The 20,827-nt window shown below is 35.0% G+C and overlaps 1 protein-coding gene across 3 annotated transcripts in view; it reads right to left on the reverse strand.

Annotated features, from left to right (window-relative positions):
* Positions 1-10,489: 10,489 nt before the first annotated feature.
* The window catches only part of LOC149815956 (Insulinase (Peptidase family M16) family protein), a 105,817-nt gene continuing 95,479 nt past the window's right edge, over positions 10,490-20,827 (reverse strand). For all 3 annotated transcript variants that reach the window (XM_089990202.1, XM_089990201.1, XM_089990200.1), the window contains 7 exons: positions 14,796-14,997; positions 14,506-14,714; positions 12,428-12,552; positions 12,308-12,359; positions 12,142-12,228; positions 11,489-11,611; positions 10,490-10,930 (listed from right to left, as the gene is read on the reverse strand). In XM_089990202.1, the coding sequence (XP_089846328.1) occupies positions 10,679-10,930; positions 11,489-11,611; positions 12,142-12,228; positions 12,308-12,359; positions 12,428-12,552; positions 14,506-14,714; positions 14,796-14,997 (1,050 nt within the window). In that variant the 3' untranslated portion in view covers positions 10,490-10,678. The remainder of the gene's footprint in view (positions 10,931-11,488; positions 11,612-12,141; positions 12,229-12,307; positions 12,360-12,427; positions 12,553-14,505; positions 14,715-14,795; positions 14,998-20,827) is intronic.

Below are 20,827 nucleotides of genomic sequence, written 5' to 3' on the forward strand. Positions count from 1 at the left end.
ACATCCCTAGGATTAGGAATTATGCTTATTATCTCTCTTGAGAAGCTATTTCACAAATTTCATGGAGATTTTGAAAATATCATGATTTTATCATGATATTTTTTTTATAGGTTATCATGATATTAACGCTTTTTTTTAATAGGCAAGATGGGGTTAGCAGACCCCTACCAGTTGATTAAAGCGAGCTAATGGAATATACAGTTACAAAAAATGTCATTGAAAAAGAAAGAAGGTGAAGGGTGTTTAAAACAAGCTCCCGCGATGATCAAACTCACCTTTCACTTACAAAGCGAATGCACCACCACTATGTTGTGGATGCAGGTGGCTTTTAATATGATATTAACATGATAAAAACTACTTTCTAAATATATTTTTATTTGTATTTTTATATTTTTATATTCTTATAAATTCAAATGTATGAATGTTATTTTCTAGAGAAAAAACAGATTTTTCAAAATATCACAAAAATTGCTTTAATCAAGATTTTCCCAAGAACAAGATTTGTGACATTGCTGACAAGGATAGCCCTGAAGACAATTTTGGTATTTCAATGAGAAGAGGATTTCTAAATTCTAACTTAGACTGCCTTGGGGCGAGGGATAAGCCCATGGAGTTTTACACTGCCAAGACAACAATTATAAGCACGACAGGCAGCCAACATGGCTAGGTCTCTCATCCTGTGGGCGGTTTCTCCATGTAAATATAAAAAAACAAACAAGAAAAGTCAACTGTAGCTAGGGGAATGGTTGTTAAGAAAAGTTTTTTTTTTCAAAAAATGACCATGCTGTATAACAAAAATGATGTATTTTCTGAAATGCTTCACAATTTTTTAATTTCTCTCATACCAAATTCATAAATTTTTAGCTTTAAAAGGACCTTTTTTTACCCTTCGCACGTGAATTTTCTTCTGATGTGCAATTTTTTTCAAAAATAAGTGAATATGCAAATTTTATCTTAAATATGCAAATTTTCTTCTAAATATGTGAATTTTCTTCAAATATACAAATTTCCTCTTAAATATGTGATTTTCTTTCAAATATGTGAATTTTCTCTTAAATATGCAAATTTTCTACCAAATATGTAAATTTCTTTGTAAATATGAAAATTTTCTCTCAAATATACAAATGTCCTCCTAAACATGCAAAATTTCTCATAAAAGCTTTAGCAGCACTTTAAAAGTGTCGCTAAAGCTTTTTACTTTTAATGACACTTTTACGAATACCATGCACGAGGCACTTTGTTTGGCATGTCCTAACATTCACAAATATAATACGATATTTACAACCATGAGTTGCAAATGTCCCCAAAATGTGTGATTCTCCTAATAAAATCGCATAAGGGGCACATGAGGGCATTCACAAATGTGAGAGAAAATCACATATTTGAGAAAAAATTTACATATTTAAAAGAAAATTTGCATACTTAGGAGAAAATTTGTATATTTTCATATTTGAAAAGAAATTCACATATTTGAGAGAAAATTTTCATATTCACATATTTAGAAAGAAATTTGCATATTTGAAGAAAATTCGCATGTGCGAGAAATAAAAATATCCTTTTAAAGCAAAAAAATTATGAAATTGAACATAGAGAGAATTCAAAAATTATGGGCTATTAAAAAAAACATCAATTTTGTCATAAAGTATGGTAATTTTTCGGGGGGTTTTTTCATCTTTAGCCAAACACACCACAAACATGACCTAAGGAAGCCCCCAAACATTTTTTTTTAAGGACAAGACTCCACCTCCCATGTGATGAGGGAAATGAGGTGGGGGGCAAAAGCACATGGTTTTCTTTTGTCCCAAGGATTGATTGAAAATGTTCCTTTGGCTGGCATTGATAAAAGGGAGTGTTTGGGGACCCTATTGTACCTTTTGGTTGCCCCCATTTTTAGTGACATGAGATGCCCTCCTCCCTTTCTTCCTCATGGGCTGTTTGTCTCGAGAATTTTGTGGAATAAATCAGTGCTTATATCCCTTTAGCGACATCAATAGGTGCTTTGCAAAAATTAATAATTGTGTACCAAGTTGGCAGAAAAAAAAGGCATAATGTGAGATATCTCCACAATTCACAAGCTTCAACTACTAGCTTAGAAACGAAAGTATCCAACATTGTTTTATTTTTTCTTTCGACAAACCTGGGTTTAGTGAAATTCGATGGTTAAATGTAGTGCAACCAAGATAAGATGGCATAGTAAATATACCATGCATAGGGTACCACAGCGTGCATACCAAGTGTTGTAGCACTTCGTGTCATTTATCCTGGGGTATGGCATTGTCACAAATCTCATTCTCAGCAAAATCCTTGCGAGGAAAATCTAGTGTTTGAATTTTCTCATAAAATCTCTATAGAAGATATCAGCATATATGAAAAAGATAAAAATATAATAAATATATAATTCTAAAGAAAAATTAAAAGCATAAGAAGGTGGCTTTATTAGATTAATATCCCAATAAAAATGTAATATTTTCGAAACAGGTGCCATTTTGTTTTACTTTGAGGGAAATGTATTAGCTTTTGAGGATGTGACAAAGTTGCGTTACTTTCAAAACCTTACCGATATTTGTTACATAGTCATATAGAGGTGTCGAGCCAAATGTCCAACGTTTGGAGAGACGGGAGAATTTGCATGGGCATTTCAAAGAATTGGACACATTTGATTCTTCGGTGATGCAAATACTAAAATAATGTTGTAAAATATGGTAGGTTAGGATACTAAAAATAACTTATAAACTATATAAAATTCAAATAATACAAGAAATATTATCAATGAGGTATGGCATATCTATGTATGATTTCAATTAAATGAAAAACAATCACATTTTTTTTAGTTGTTTAAAATAACATAGGAATAAGAAAAGCTATACACTTTTATACATGATACATATATCAATTTAAATAAGCAAACAAAATCTCCATGACCAAAACAATATTCTAAATTAATATATAAGATAATAAATGATGAATTGAAATATATAAGTATATCTAGATGAGTCAAATTACAAATAATTTATACTTGCAATTAGAAACAAATATGTAATTATCATCAATATGATTTTACTTAATATCATAAATAAGATCAAGCTTTTTTAAATAAGCAACTTAGTATGCTGAAACAAAATTTTTTCAATTGTCATGCAATTTCAGACATGAAAGAAGAATAATTTGTTTTGTATTCAAAAGGATAGAATTTAGATAATTGAATAAGTTTTTCAACACATCAAAAATCACTAAATTTTGATATATGATTGCAAAGTTATGGCTTCTCCAAGTTAACTATGTTAAGTGCTATATGATTTTGGGTTATAATTCACCCCAAATATATGTATAAGATTTAAACAAAAATTCGAATAAATATTACACATAAATTAATAATAATATTAAGAAAGAAAGAAAGAGCAAGTGTACATTTCATCAGTCAAAGCTTTCAAATTCATGTTTATTGAAAAAAAAAGGTATAAGGTTAGATCAATTTACTTTAACTTGAACCACCATCGAAAGAGAATTAGTCTCAAGCTTTTGTGTTTACCCTATGTTTAGAGCACACCGAATAGGGTGGACTTGTGCATGCCTTTTGACTGAATGACACAAGACAAGCCAAAAAAAATTCTCCATTGCTCTTCCCTAAGGTGAAACTTCCTATTTATAAAGCATGGGGGCTTCAAGTTTCCATTAAGATAAAGAGTCTCGATTGATGTCAATCTCCATCCACACTTTTTTAACTGACAAGGCCATCCTTCATTAGGTAATATTTTCAATTCAAATAAGACTTTAAAAGTTCTAGGGATTTTAGGAATACCAAAAACAAAATTTAACAAATGCAATAATTGCAAACATATAAAAAAAATAAAATTTACAAAGAAAGTTATTTGGCAAATCACGACTTTCACTCAATATATGTGTATTTACTACTACCAAAAAGGACCACATTGAAAGTTGTACTAGAGGTTTGGACTTAACATAATGTGTCTATATTAGTTATCGTTATAAGCATCGAAAAACCTTTGATGACCCATCAAATTGCCTAACTGGCAGAGAGACAATGTTGGGTCTATTGCATGTATGTCGCATGTTCTATAATCTTTATCGGTTCCTTGAGTGATTTCTTCTTCGTACTAACTCCGAGAGTAGGTTTATCTCTTGGAGACCTCATCTTCAAGAGACCCTACTGCAAAAAAGAAATAAAATACATTGCATTACCCCAACTCACTTAGGCTTATACCCCTAACTAGATCAAAGGTAGTGCATCCAAAGTTTTGAGGATGGGGTTTTTTTTGTGTCCAAATTGACACAGCTTATATAAGTTTTTAGATGAGCTTATCATACTATCAAAACGGGTAAAACCAAGATAGAATCTTGCATATATCATAATTGTATGCAATACTAAAACAACAGTTCATGAACATAATCATGACCATATTTGGATATCTATGAATTTTATTAAAAAGTTATGCAAAGCCATATAAAATATCCAATAAATAAATGACAATTGTTGCATCAAATTTTTTTTAATGCATCCAATGTTTACTTATTGAAGGTTCCCTCTCATGCTTCCCCAAAAAAGGGGGAGCATGGAGGGCATTCACTTTCCATTTGTGGGAAGCATGCTCCCACTCTATTTCTATTGCTTTTCACTCACTTCTCCCTTGATTTTTCCTTATTTTTTATGTTTTTTCATGTTACAGCTGTTATTTTTTTATTCTCATTTACCCTTCTCTTTGCTTTATACTTGATTCCCCCTCATTTGCCTCATCTTTTCATAGCTTCTTACAAGTTTCGTTTTTCGCTTCTCATGCATTTTCAGTCTCTTCTAAAATGAATCTTGCTTCATGCTTCATACTGCTTTTTAACACTCAGCCTAATGTCTTCTACTTCATGCATCTCTTCCTATATCCATATTTTTTTCGAAACACTACTGTCTTTGCTGAAAGTATAGCTTGCAAAAGCATTACTAGAAAAAGAAGTAGGTGCAACAAGTGATGTACAGAGTGAATGTTTAAGAATGTACAATGTGGGAAGCACAAGGGGGTGTATGTTTCATGATCTTTCCTTTGAAAGAGGGACTCTTTCATAGGAACGAGGGCTTCTTTCCTAAAGAGAGTAAAACAAACATCTCTATGATAAATGAGACAGGGGGCACATATTAAATGCAAAAAAAAAAACATCTTTGTTATCAACATGAGTTCACGGGGAAGCACTTTCCCTCACGGGCCTCTCTTTCAAGGAAAAATGGCTTTAGTTAGGTGAGAGTGAAACAAAGGCCCACCAAGAGAAAAAGAGTAAGAAACAACAACAACAACAACAACAACAACTACGCCTTCATCCCAAAACAATTGGGGTCAGCGATATGAACCAAAAAAGAAATTCATTTTGGGTCTTCCACATGAATCCTTTTCCTCCAATCATTTCTATCCAACGCCATGTCCTCGGTGAGGTTCAAAGCATTCATATCCTTTCTTATCATCTCCATCCAAGTCTTCCTAGGCCTACCCCGACCTCTTTTAACTAATATATTTTCCCATTTCTCCAACCTTCTAACTGGAGCATCATTAGGCCTTCGCCGAATATGTCCAAACCACCGTAAACGATTCTCTCGCATCTTATTTTCAATGGGTGCAACACCTACCTTCTTACGTATCTCTTCGTTCCGAATCTTATCTTTTATTGTATTTCCACACATCCATCTAAGCATCCGCATCTCAGCTACACTCATTTTTTGAATATGATGTCTCTTGGCAGCCCAACATTCCGTACCATAAAGTAAAGCGGGTCTAATAGTCGTCCTATAAAACTTTCCCTTCAACCGCAATGGCATTCTACGATCGCACAACACTCCAGTAGCACTTTTCCATTTCATCCACCCAACCTTTATCCTATGATTTACATCTCCATCAATTTCTCCATACTTTTGAATGATGGATCCCAAATATTTGAAATAATCATTCACCGGTATATCTTGCTCACCAAGCTTCACTACACTCCCATCACTACTTCGTTGCTTACTAAACCGACATTCCATATATTCAGTCTTACTCTTACCCAACTTAAAACCTCTAGCTTCCAATGTCTGTCTCCATAATTCTAACTTAGCATTAACCTCAGCTCTAGACTCATCAATCAAAACAATATCATCAGCAAACAACATACACCACGGTACATTTTCTTGAATTGATCTCGTAAGCTCATCCATCACTATCGCAAATAGGAAAGGGCTTAAAGCAGATCCTTGATGTAACCCAACCGTTATCGGAAAATTGGTTGTCACCCCTCCACAAGTGCGGACATTGGTTACTACTCCTTCATACATATCTTTAATTATACTAATGTACTTGAGAGAAACACTTTTCTTCATCATTGTCCACCAGAGAACGTCCCTAGGTACTCTATCGTATGCCTTCTCTAAATCAATAAAAACCATATGCAAATCTTTGTTCCTCTCTCTATATCTTTCAATAAGTTGTCTAAGAAGATGTATAGCTTCCATAGTTGATCTTCCAGGCATAAAACCAAATTGATTCTCCGATATCATGACAACCTTCCTCAACCTAGACTCAATCACCCTCTCCCAAAGTTTCATAGTATGACTCATGAGTTTTATACCACGATAGTTTGTGCAATCTTGTATATCACCCTTATTCTTATATAAAGGCACCAAAGTACTCTTCCTCCACTCATTAGGCATCTTATTTGTTCGCCAAATCAAGTTAAAAAGATTTGTCAACCATTCTAAACCTTTCTCTCCCAAGCATTTCCAAGCCTCGATAGGTATACCATCTGGGCCAACTGCCCTTCTTGATTTCATTTTCTTCAAAGCCTCTGCAATTTCTTTCTTTTGAATCTTGCGCATGAAGTCACGATTTATCTCATGAAAAGGAATGGAGAAGTCTCCAAGATCTTGAGCATGACTATCATTAAATAGCTTATCAAAATAATCTTTCCATCTCTCCTTAATCTCCTCATCTTTGACTAAAACCCTTTGTGTTTCATCTTTGATACATCTAACCATACCCAAATCCTTCGATTTCCTATCTCTCATCTTTGCAAGCCTATAAATATCCTTCTCGCCTTCTTTGGTATCCAACTTGTCATAAACCTCCTTATATACCTTAGCCCTCGCGTTTCGAACAACTTTTTTAGCTTCCTTCTTTGCTATCATATACTTCTCCAAATTCTCATTATCACGACTCTTACTTAGATTTCTATAACACTCTCTTTTAACCTTAATAGCTAATTTGACATCCTCGTTCCACCATAATGTATCCTTACCTAGTGGTGCACCGCCTTTAGACTCACCCAATACCTCCTTAGCTACTTTTCTCATACCACCCGCTATCTTATTCCACATTGATTCTGAATCCTCTTCGAGACACCAATCAACTTCCTTAACTACCTGCTCTACAAACATTCCTTGTTTAGCTCCTTTCAGTGCCCACCACTTAATTCTAGGATCTATCCTATGTCTATCCCTTTTGCAGCATTGTCTAATTCTAAGATCTAAAATTAAGACTCTATGTTGTGTAGCTACACTTTCTCCTGGTATAACCTTACAATCGATGCAACAACCCCTATCTCTCTTTCTAAGTAGGAAAAAATCTATCTGACTCGTATTAACCCCACTTTTAAATGTTACTAGGTGAGACTCCCTCTTCCTAAACCAAGTGTTTGCTAAGATCATATCATAGGACAAACAAAAATCTAAAATCCTTTCTCCACTTTCATTTCTTTTTCCTATACCATAGCCTCCATGGATATTCTCAAATCCATCCCTACTAATGCCTACATGTCCATTAAGGTCACCGTCGATGAAAAGCTTTTCTCCATAAGATGTCTCTTGTACTACTCCATCTAAATCTTCCCAAAATTGATGCTTAATGGAATCATCTAAACCTACTTGAGGTGCATAAACACTAATAATATTAATAATATCCGTACCTAATACTAATTTAATAAGTAAAATTCTATCACCCTTCCTACGGACCTCAACTACATTATCTATAAACTGACGACTCATAACAATCCCTACTCCATTCCTATTCCTATTTATTCCTGTATACAAAATCTTATATCCCCAAGGTTCTATCACTTTAGCTTTCTCACCTACCCATTTGGTCTCTTGAAGACATAAAATATCAATCTTTCTCCTACACATAACATCTACTAACTCTACCAACTTACCAGTTAAAGACCCTATGTTCCAAGTGGCTAACCTAATTTTATGGTATTGGACTAACTTCTTTACCCCCACCCGTCCAACAAAGCGAGGGAACCCTTGCCTATTTGACACCACACCCGGGCGCCGGTGTGACGCGTCGCTTCTGGGCGACGACCTAGCAACCCTTGCACATTTATCACTGCCTCCGGGCCTAGAGAGTACAGCGCGTCGCTCAGTAGGGAACGCCCCAACGAAATTCTCATATTGGTTCATTTTCATAGGATATGACAAAGTTTTTATGCTGGCTGTCACAGGCCTACCGCAACCCTCCTCCTTTATCCGGGCTTGGGACCGGCAGTGTATAACTACACAGGCGGAGTTAAAACAATTAAAGTTCAGTAAGAAACAACAATTAAAGTAAAAAAATAATGTGACAAAAAATATTAAAGGAAAATTTTCAAAAACACACCTAAACTTTTAGTGATATTTAGAAACATGACTAAGTTTTTTATATTGCTAAAAACACACCTAAATCTATGCTCTGTTAATTAAAAACAAGTTTCTGGCCATTTAACTTGGGTTATTATTAACACCCAAGTTGAGTTAATAAAGTTAATGATTCCCATCAAAACAACATTTTTTTTTGGAAAACATTTTCACCAATACAGATGAAGTTTTGGTGATAATAAACAACGTACTTAAGGTTTTCATGATAATAAAACACACACCCAAGTTTTGGCAATTACAACATACATCTAATGGTCACTTTGATGAAAGCAAATCATGGGTTTTTTTAGTTTACAATGAAAAAGTTTAGGTATGTTCTTTAAGATATTGAAAACTTAAGTGTTATTTTATTCTAACCCAAAATTTAAGTGTTTTCAAAAATTTCTCAAAACTAAATAAACTTTGTATTTAAATATTAAATAAAACACAAAGAAATACAAACAAAACATCCACAGCAACAACAAATATGCACGAGACTATTAAATGCTCACATCTATGGGTGTCAATGGGTCGGGTTTGGTTCATACCCAAGTAGAATCAAACTTGGCCCCAATTTTTGGGTATGGTATCAAGTTCAGACCCAGGTCTAATCAAACCCACAATAAGATAAACCATACTCAAACTCGATAAGAACTACATCAACTAGACCCAGGTCATACCCAATAAAACCATACTTTTTATCATTTTTATATTAAAAAATTGCAAGTCTTAATGAGAACTCAGGTCCAGCACAAGTCTGGTATAAAACTTCACAAACTATACTCGGATTCATGTATTAATTGGACCTTCGAGCCCGGACCCGAGACTTAATCGGATCTTTTTATTTATCACCGTACCCGAACCCTATCTGGTTTGGTTAGGGTCAACCTGACCCGTTGACACCCCTACTCACATTTATAAACAAAGAAAAAAATTGGAATGAAATAACACAAATGCACAAGGGGCTATGGGACTCACCTTTCGACCTAACATGAGAAGGATATTGAAACCTTGTTAGAATACTACAAAAAAATTTCACGATAATCATCGCAATTTCACAAGAATCATCACAAAAGGAGAGAAAAAATGTTGAGAGTTTTAGAAGAAAAGGGATTAAGATTCTTTTTATAAACAAATGAGAAAAAAATAAAATAAAATAAAAACTTTATATATAATTCAATAAGCATGTGATTGTAACAAAATCTACATGCCAAATATTTGGGCAGATCACCCCCATCAAATCTCCTTAAGTTGCTTAATTGAGATTCATATGTTTCATTGCAACCTTTGTATTATATATGTGAATTTATTTGCGATGTTTCAATTAGAAAGTTCACAGATATGGTAATGCAAACATCGAACTATATATGCAAATTTAATAAAATATTTGTGAAGTTTTTAGGTTTGAGTTATAAGTTCACAGATATGATTATACGAACTTCTTGAGGTCCACAAAAAAATGTGTGAATCTATCTTTCAGTGAGAGTTTGAGATAACCAAAGTATATTGATATATCACTGGAACTTCAAAACATTCACTTGTGCGATTAAAATGATCCGTTTAAAGCTAGATATTTGTGAATTTGAACATAAGCCAGATTTTCAAAATTGTAAGGCATTTAAGGCAACGCGTCATTTTTGTCATAAGGTCATTTTTCGTAGATTTTAGCCCACACATTATCTTAAAACACTAATTCAAATGCAAACCAAAATCTGAACTTTGTACAGCATATCTGATTCTTGGATCCGAACAATATCTAGTGATATTGGGTTGAATATGGATCTAAAATATCTATGATTATACTGGATACTAAAAAAGAATGAAATAAAATGTTTTCACATGTGAAAGTGCATAGAATTTGAACCTGAACACATTATCTTAAAACATTAATTCAAAACTGATTGGACATTCGAAAACCTAGTGTTAATGTTATAGAAGGATAATGCTCAAATAAGAATGACTATTCACCTTTTACAATCCACAGAGAGAGAGAGAGTTTTACAATTTTCTCATTGAACAAGCTACAATCCAAACAAAGAACTATAATTTCATAAGGCCAAAACCACCCTTGAAAGAGCCATGGAGAGCTTGCGACCTTCTGAAGGAGAATATGTCATCAATCCGATGGACAAATAAATCATGCTCCTTGCCTATTGCAGCATTGTATTCAGATGAATGTAGACCCCCATAAACTTGAACACTCAGCTTCTTTCTTTGATGAGATCCAACTTTAATATAGGTGTCGAAGAATTCAATCAAGTCCTCCCGTGTGAGTTTCCTCAATGCAGAAACCTGCAAACAGCTTACTTTTTTATTACTCAATAAGCATGTGTGCTGTGTGCTAATCCGCCAGTGGATAATAATGTGTCACTTTTTACCTTAACAAATTTGTTTTTGAGGGAAAGATTTCAATAATTATTGAAATAGGTCAGTAGGTAGTTTTTGTTACATAATTATTCTAATAAAAAAACATTACACATTTTTCAATTGTACTCTAGGGTGACGGGCTTCTCTTTTTTAGTCAAAATTACCTTGCTCTTAGTGGTGACAATTAGTGCAAGGCACCATCATGACAATGCAAGAGTGATAAACATCTATAACTTTTGACAGATGCTAATTATTCACTAAATCACTTGCCCTTAATAATGATTTAAATCTTACAATGTCACCTTTATATTGATTGTAATCACAACGAATAATCAAGTAATTTTATACAAAATAAAGTTATTTTGTTAGCTGTATTTTTTTGGATTCTAAGAACATTACGAGTACATTATAATTTCTATGAAGCAATTAAAATTACCCCTTGATGATGACAATCCATAGAAAGCACACACAAGTCTACCATACCTCAGCTTCCTTCCTATCAAATATGAAGGTGCCATCTTCAATCTCTTGCCAGTAAAATTGAGATTCCTCCCTCAGATTTTTGTGTTTCTCCAGCTTCATGTCAATCAATGCATTCACATTGTTCTGCATACATAGTAAAAACGAATAATAAACTGTCTCCCTCTTCCCTTCTCTTTACAGAAAAAATCTGAAGAAAGCATGATTTAAAATTCATAGAAAAGATTTATCCTGTTGAATGTGCCTTTTTTTTGTTGAAAAGATCATATAGTAAAGACCTTCCTCAGAACGTATTTGTCATCAATAAAAAAGAAGCAACTAAGTATAATGTGTTATATCCATCATAATATATATATATATATATGTTTATATTTCTGAGCTATCTTTCGAGTGTATGACTAATGCCTCAGGTGATGCGTCAAATGCTAAAGAATTTATTTACGCTCAACACTTCTCTTAAGAGATTTGACACAATTGTTCCATTGACCAGACAATACTGCATTGAATAAACATGTGCTTCACGTATTCATGTTGATTACAGCGAAGTATTTATCACCAACTGATTATTCAATGCTTAACATCAACATGCATGCGCACTGTCATTTAGGTCAGGAAATAAACATGCTCAAGCAATAGCTTGCACTGAAACACTTCACCTCAAATTCATCATTAGAAAGTGCATAAAGTTTGGCCTCAAACATCTTGAGAAATGCCTCCACCCTCTCATCAAGTTGTCCAGGGTCCTGTGACATAAAAACTTTATATGTTACTAGGAAAGGAACTTAGAACTGGATCTTGTTAGATTATATGATCTCAAGATACCTTCACAGTGGATTGAACAAGAAACTGCACTCCTCGAATTCCGTAGTCATTCCTGCATAAAGCAGCCCAGAAATATGATTAAAGAAATGCTAGATATTGGTTGTATCAGTTTTTACCAACCTCTGCATTAGTACAGTTATGTAACCAAGCTGCTCAACAGTACGAAGTTGATGGAAAGTTGGTTGCTTTGCAATGAGAACAAATAGCTGGAGCTTTGTGTTTAGTACTAAATCATCTGGATCAACCTACATGGGTAAGCAACAGTAGTATCATCAAATCCTTGTGCTAGTGAAACTGTCAGAACAGAAAGGTTAAAGAAAATTTAATCAGCCTTCATGAACTTCCACCATGATTACGCTAGTAGAAATAAAGAGAGAATCTAAAAGGAAAAATTGGCAGGATATGTTTCTAGAAGATGCAAAGAAACTTTAATATTTCATTGACACAAATTTCCTTAGTCATGACCGTTTTCCCAAATGAAAAATCTGGCAAACTTTATTCTTATAAACAGCACTGAAATACCCATATTAAACTTCAAAATCCTCCAACAGTCAAGCCATTCTAAATATTCAAGCTATATCTCCTTATATCCTGTTCATTTTTTTCAAATGCAGTTGTTAAATAGAAAAATCTAACCCGACAGTCTACTATTCAAGTAACCTGCTGCATCCTACTACCCATGTTTGTTTCAACAAAGAATTGTGTTGTTTATGACCCCAACCTCAAGCATATCTAGATCGTGGAACACCAACTTATAGAGAACATTTCCTTTTTCACTCTTTGGCCCATTCTTCATCCTGCCTTAACTCAAATTCATCTGATCTGATTTTTCAGATGACTTTCACCACCAAATGCTATGTGCCTACTTTATCACTAGAAATTTGTAAGCTTATTTATTTCTCATTAATTAGAACTTAGTTTACATCTCAACCAGCTACTCATTCAAAATAAATCACCATTGCTTCACCCCTAAGTCACAAGGATTCGGCTAGCAGGGTGCCGCACCGCGTCGACTCGACGCGGGTGCGGGACCCGAGCCAGGGGGAACCCCCGGACCCCCCTTCTCTCTCTCTCTCTCTCTCTCTCTCTCTCTCTCTCTCTCTCTCTCTCTCTCTCTCTCTCTCTCTCTCTCTCTCTCTCTCTCTATCTATCTATCTATCTATCTATATATATATATATATATACATTTTTGCCCCTGCCGCACCCCCGCACCCGCACCCATGTGACATAGCTTCACCCATATGCGTTATTGTCATATGAGTCCCTAAATCTGCTAGTCATATTGATGGGCATACATCTTTTCCAGCTAAGCATTACACCTTCTATGTCTATTGATTTATTCACCCACATGAGTCAAAGGTTAATTGGTATGTGGCTGACAAGTCGGAAAGGGTACCTATGAATAAATTTTATGAGATTCTTGCAATTCTAGTTTACAATGGAATTGATTGGAAAAGAAGATGTCCCCTCCTCCTTAGATGTTCACAACCAGAACTTTACTAGAAATCTGTAAATGTCCAATTAAAAGTTTGTGGTCACGTTAGGGTCAATTCTAGATGTCATTACATACAAAAGAACCAAGAAAACATAATACAGTCTCAACAATGTTAAAAAATAAAGAATCCATCTCTAAAGGTCAAAAACAGGTGCACACATAAAAGCTGCTTAAAAGCAAAAGTTGCAGGAAATAAATATTTCATCTACACAATAATGCACTGGATGCTGCAATCACAGCCTTAACATCCACAAATTAAGATCACATTGGAATTAACAAAGAGATAATAGCTCAATATGAACTTAGATATTGTCCTAGAATATCCCAGTTAATGATGTCATAGAACAGGCTAGAATAACCCCAACTATTGTTTTTGAAACTGCACCTCCAGGGTGTCTAAGGTTCTGGTCACACTTCCCCAACACCGCTGGACCTGAAACTGGCATGTGTTACTAGCCAATGAAATCTATCTATCACAACATCAGGAAGGTGCCAATATAAAGGTCTTCTCTGAAATGTGCAGGTGACATATCTTAGACTCTCACAAATCGGTAAACATGCATGTGTATGATATTGTGTGCATGAGACAATGAAAGGAAGCACTATGGAAGATACATAGTAGAATAATAACTATTTTCACATTCAATAGAAAGAACTGTATGAGATTTAAAACACGATTAAGAGCAGGCATGTATCAGCTTACCTGAATATAGAGCAGTAGTGCAGAATTTTCATCATTTTGGTTGAGGCATTGAACAGGGTAGCAATGGCTTTGCATGGTCTGAAGCTTGACAATTCGATTTGTCAAGTACTGGGAAGAGAATAAAGGCTTGCATATATGATTTGGACCATGAAAGAATATATCTTCAATATCAGTTACCAATGCCTCGGCTTCACTTGGTCCAATGTTTCCTGGAAAACAGAAGTCATACAAGATGAACCAAAAAACAAAAGGTGAAAGCATTAATGAGAAACAATATGAAACCATGTGACCTGCAGCATAACACTCAAAGAATGCCCTAGAGAGCATGAGATGTGAAAATCTTGACAGGTCTTCAGCTTCAAGATGAAGAAGAGCCTCAAGTTGTTCATTCCAAGGCCATGAACGGTCTTCCAATATTTGAGAGCAATAGTACATTGCCTGTTGATATGGCTGCTTAAATTTGAAGTTCTGATACTCCTTGATCATGCTTTCCTGAACGCAGAAAAATAAATAGGATTTTAAAGGTGGCACTCAAATTGGACGGTTTTGTGATAATATGAGGGAAAACCAAATGGCCAAGAGAACATTTAAAAGTGTAATTCATGTGTCAGATGACAGACTCATTTGCATGATATGACAGAAATCATACTCAGCAAGTCCAGTCTAAATCTCCAAGATGTTGTGCAAGCAAGGGACTGCATGTGCTTATTTTTGCATTTTATACAATGTTACTGAAAGAATACGAGCTGCTTAGACTTAACTTTGCATTAGCAATTTGAAAACTTCATTTTGTGTTCTGACACAGGATCGACAAAATTCTGGATGTTATTTTATACATATCAAAATCTATAACATGAAACTTCTTGTGGCATGGTTAACTAAGTTTACAAGTCCTTTTTTACAATGTGAGTGTTTCAAAAGATAAAACCTTATCAAAAACATGGAAAGGAACAGCAAAAGTGAAGTGTGAAATCCATATTTAATGTTTTTCCAAGTGTTAATCTCGTTGGATGAACATCCAACCTGCACATGGCAAGGCAGTTCCCATTCATTATTTAAGATCATGTTGCTTCTCTCTTTCCATGTTGCCCATCTAGTCAAAACTCAAAAGCCATCAATATATTGTTAGAGGCATGTGTACTTGCTGTTACTAGTCTGGGGCATTTTTGTCTTTTTTCTTGACTGTACATATGGTATTTTCTATAATTCTTTAGAGCTGTTTTAGTATTAAAAACTTGTAAATCTCTCTCTCTCTCTCTCTCTCTCTCTCTCTCTCTCTCTCTCTCTCTCTCTCTTTCTCTCTCTCTCTCTCTCTCTCTCTCTGCCCTTCTTCATCCCTTAATTACCTGATATCCTCTTCTCCTTATTTCATTCATGTAAACTCCATTTCCTTTTATTCTTCTTCAGAAATCCACTACAAAATGTAGCCTTAACCGGCTGAACATGGTAACAGAGAAGAAGTGCATTGGGAGTCTGGGACTAGTTTTTTTTTGGGATCGACCTACCACAGATGGCATTAGCTACTGGTGCTATGCTGGGAGTAAGGAGGCCACAATATGTTTTTGATTCCTTTGCATTGTATAGCAGGGGAATTTTTATAAGATTTTACAGTTAAAACCCGCCAAGTTTCATAAAAGTATGACAAGTGATTTTTCTTCTCATTATCCATAGTCAGGCTTGTTCTTGTTTCTCAAAGTTCTTTGAGGTCGTATGGCCACCTGGGGCATGTCTGCAGCCCAAAATCAGTTGGATATATGGGGTAAGATGTGTGGAACTCTAATGGAGGTGATATCCACAACGGCTGTTAAGTTATGTGGAGTTTGGACCTGGCAGCAACCTAATGCTTAGGTTACTGCAAGTAAAGATCAATCTTTAGTAAGAAAATAACAAACAAACCATCTTCTCACAAAAAATAGAAACAAACCATCTCTATGGTATTCGTCTGTGAACCACAGGTAGAAAAAACAGAAACTAAGTTTAAGTGATGGGTGATGCTAGGAAGGATCTGATTGGGAGCAAAGAGAAGGAAATCTCTCCCATGAGGAGTTCCTTGCTAGAAGTAAATGGGAGCACATCACTGGAGAGATGAAAAAATTGGACAAGAAGAAGCAAGGGTATACTAGTTGGAGAAAAGAAAATGCTCTAATGATATCTTAGCCCTTACAATCTGTGCTCTATAGTATCTCAATAGCATTTATTTACCTCCAAACAGCAAAAGAAGTATGGAAAGCAGTAGCTAATGCATATTCCAAGGAGGAATATTTCTGAAGAGTATGAAATTGTTGACAAGGAAATAGGTCCATAAGCAAATACTATGCAAGGCAAATAGGATGACTTATGCCATTATTGTAACACCCGTATTTTTTTCGAGAAATTTATTATTATTATTATTATTATTTTAGGATAAAATGAGAAATTTATTTAAAATTAATAATGGTAGGAGTCCATAGGTGGGCCGTCCCATTCTAAGTGGCACTCCAAAATAAAGATTTAAAATATGATACCAAAATACAAGCGAAAAAACATTAAAATCAAAAACTAGTTATTTGGTGCAATTAAAAGTTTATTGTTTTTTTTTTAACTTCTGAGAGGAGGACAATTTTCTAGAGGGCTCCATAGGGGTGGCGTCACCTCTAGAGAATCCTAAATAGCGTTGAGGGCTGAATTAAGAAGACAACAAGCTATTTAACAAAAATTAAAACTCTATTGTTGACTAGTCAACTTGCTTATTTGGCAAGCAAGCAAGGAAGAAAAAATTAGCACTTTATTCTAACCCTTAGATCAAAGGGCTGCAATTATTTTTGGCCCTTGATCTAAAGGGCAATGCCTATATATAGAGGAGTTGCACACCCCCCCCCATTATTGCCATATTTTGTTTAGATCTCTTTCTCTCTCCCCAAAAAACCTATCTCCCTTATTCTTCTTCTTTGCACTTCAACGTTGGGTCTTCTCAACGTGGTCCAGCATAGGAGGCTTTCACGTACATTGAGGAAGCTTGGGAAGGTCTTGAATGAGGCCTTCATTGGCGTAGAACGGCCGGTTTGCACGAGGAGAGCCATCTATTCTCTCATAATTGATTTTCGTCATTAAGGTAGGGAGTTTTATACTCTACACGTAAACCGAGATTCGTAGGTATGAATACCTTCAATTTTTCATGAGTACGGACCCTAGATCATGCCTCTCACGTGTGGGTTTGATATAGGACTATCGGATCATGTATTTGGAAGGGATTTTCAAAAGAAAAACTATAAGAAAAATCGGTTTTCATCAAACCGATTTCTTCATAAACTAAAATTGTAAAAACGGTAAAAGATCCATGGTAGCTGATTATTTTTCTGAATATTTTGTTTTGGGTTGGTAGATTACAATAATATTAATATTCTGTAAAAATTTTATTAATTTCTATGGTCGTTTTTATAAGAAAATATGAGTTTTTCAATTCGAGTTCTTCAGAAAATGTTTCGTTTTTCATTTTGGCGCCTGACACCCAACCGGTAAATCATTCATATCTTCCTCGTCCGGTGGAGTTTTAATGAGCGGTTTGTTGTATTGGAAAGCTAACAAAATTTCGCATATATTGTGAAATTTTGGACTATGTTCACAGACTGAGCACGAATTTGTGACAATCGAAACAAAAAAGTATAGGTATGCACCAAAACGTTCGTATCTCCCTCGTCCGGAGGAGTTTTAATAAACGGTTTGATGCATCGAAAAGTTGACAAAGTTTTCTACGTTGAGGTATGTCCACCGTATAGAAAAAATTTTACAGCCTCTGTAACAGTCGGACAGAGTTGGGGTTTTATCAAAATCTAAGAGTTTGTTCAAGAACGACTCTTGATATCAGGTTTATGCTTGTTCTTGATAAAGAAAAATAATTTGAACATCTAGGGTAGAGTATTTTATGTTTAACATGATTAAACATTACGTTGTGTAAATAATTCATGTTCCATGATTGTTTATGGTTTGTTATGATTCTTGCTTAACGAAAATCTTATTTGAGTTATTTCTCGATAGATTTACGATTCTTCGACGATGTATGTTAATATTTTAGCAAGTTAAGCCTGGACATGAGCAAATCTTTATTTGATAATGATGAAAACATATTTAGACTATCAAAAATTTTTTGATTTATATAGACCTTTACTGTAACGCCCCGAAATTTTTAACCCAAAATTTGAAGATTTTTTTTTTTTATAACAGCGGAAACAAGAAATAAAATAGGGCTAAACATTTCGAGACATTACGGCGGAGAGAAAACCCAACACATTTATTTCATTTCAATATCAATGAAAATCATCAGAGTTAAAATCATAAAAGAAAACCCAAGCGATCCCTGGAACAATAAATCCAAAAATCTCGATCTGATACCTCATCCCGCAACCACTCATAAACCCTATTCTTTACCTGAAAAATAGTAAATTAATTGGAATTAGACTACCACGTCTAAGTAGGAAAACAGTAACTCTTAATGCAGGTATATCATGAGTCCAGTATGAGATGTGGGTGTCATAGGTGATTTTCAAAATATACATAAGCAAGTAAGCAACAACAGAAATCAACAGTCATAGACAGGAGCAGGTAAACAATTATGCAATAACAATAACTGAGCAGGTAAGGCATAGTATGCAACATTAATAAGCAAGTGAGGTAGGCGATGCAACAGCAATAACAATAACATGCATAACTTTCATGTAATAGTTCAATCACCTCGTATTTACCCATTTCAGGATTTCAGATCATTACAATTTCACAATATAAAGCATACTGAAAAATATGCAAATGTCTCTTTAATGACTCCATCACAGTGATACCTAACTGTTCTAATTAATGTTTATCTTTTCTTATCCCACGGGTACACGTGGGTCAAGGCAACCATCTCAGAAGAAAACGTTCGGGGGTATATTATTCAAGGGTATTTTATTAACCCGAACATTTTAACTGAGACTGAAAATCCTAAGGGAGCGGCCAGTGACCGAGAGAATCTCCCAAAGGCCAAAACCAAAACAGGATGCATCCCTAACTTCTGCAGAAGAACATGGAGCTACCACCTAGGATACATTTGGTAGTCCGGGTCCCCCAACTCTGAGGACTGGGACCAACGAGTCGCTTTACGCTCGAAAACAAACACATGTCCCCAGAGTTTTGTACCACCTACCCTCTCCAAGGTAAGCCCGAATCTGAGTGGGTTAAACTTTTCATTTAATTATATTCCCGAAGTATAGGGCATTTCCCTGACTTCCTTCTACTATCATAGCAGTAGAATCCCCAACCTTAGTCATTTTACCAAGGTGTACAAAACAGTCCCAACCCTTTGTCACATTGATTGCATAAACCCACTCAAAGTGCTCTGGTGCCTTTAAACCAGTCAAGCACACAAGCCCCGGTACCTTTAAACCAGTCAGGCCACATAATTTAAATTTAAGTCTTTCATCAGTCTTATGGTTATTACCCAGAGTGCTTCGGTACCTTTAAACCGGTAAGCACCGATGCCCCGGTACCTTTTAAATCAGTCGGGCACACAACACTTAAGATTAAGTTTTTCATTGATTGCATTGCCATAGCACACAAGCTAACAGTCCAAATACCCGTATCGGGTATTCAACCCATATTGCCCATTAGGCAGGAGTTCCCAAACACCCTCCCATAGTGCTCTGGTGTCTTTATTATCATTTGATAATTTCAGAAAGTATGTAGTGTGCTAGGACAGTGATTGTTAGAAAGTTTATACACTTTAACATAAAGTTAAACCTTAGAGGATAAGCAAATCCATAGACATTTTAACGTTAGCAAGGGTGCAGCTTAATCAGAACTTTCAAAAAAGTAGGCACTTCGAATATCATAATTTATGCAGTTTAATATGCACTTGGACCCAAATAACTATGCAGCTCAATATGCATTTATCGTCAAGCAATATGCAGTTTAAGAAATTATGAGGAAGAAGCTTATTAGACTACAGCATATTCAATTTCCCACAATATCATGCATACAACTTGTATAAGATTATACATAATCACATGTACTCAGATCTTATCACAGCCAACATAACTACTTGAAGACAATACCGATTATGGGAAATAAAATAACTTGGAACTCAAGTCTGATAATAGATAATAAAAGAATTCAAAATTTAACATGATAATGGGTAACGAAAACATATGTATTCAGACTTGATATCAGTTATTAAACCAACATTGAAACAGATTTGATATAGTCAGTAAAATGACATATAGTTATCTTGGATATCAATCAATATAATAATATATAAAAAAAAAAAATCCGATTTGGTGATGGAACCCAACAAGATATCATATAATCAACTCTA

This window comes from Nuphar pumila, chromosome 15, assembly GCF_984573655.1.
Source record: "Nuphar pumila chromosome 15, dmNupPumi1.hap1.1, whole genome shotgun sequence".
Lineage (NCBI taxonomy): Eukaryota > Viridiplantae > Streptophyta > Magnoliopsida > Nymphaeales > Nymphaeaceae > Nuphar > Nuphar pumila.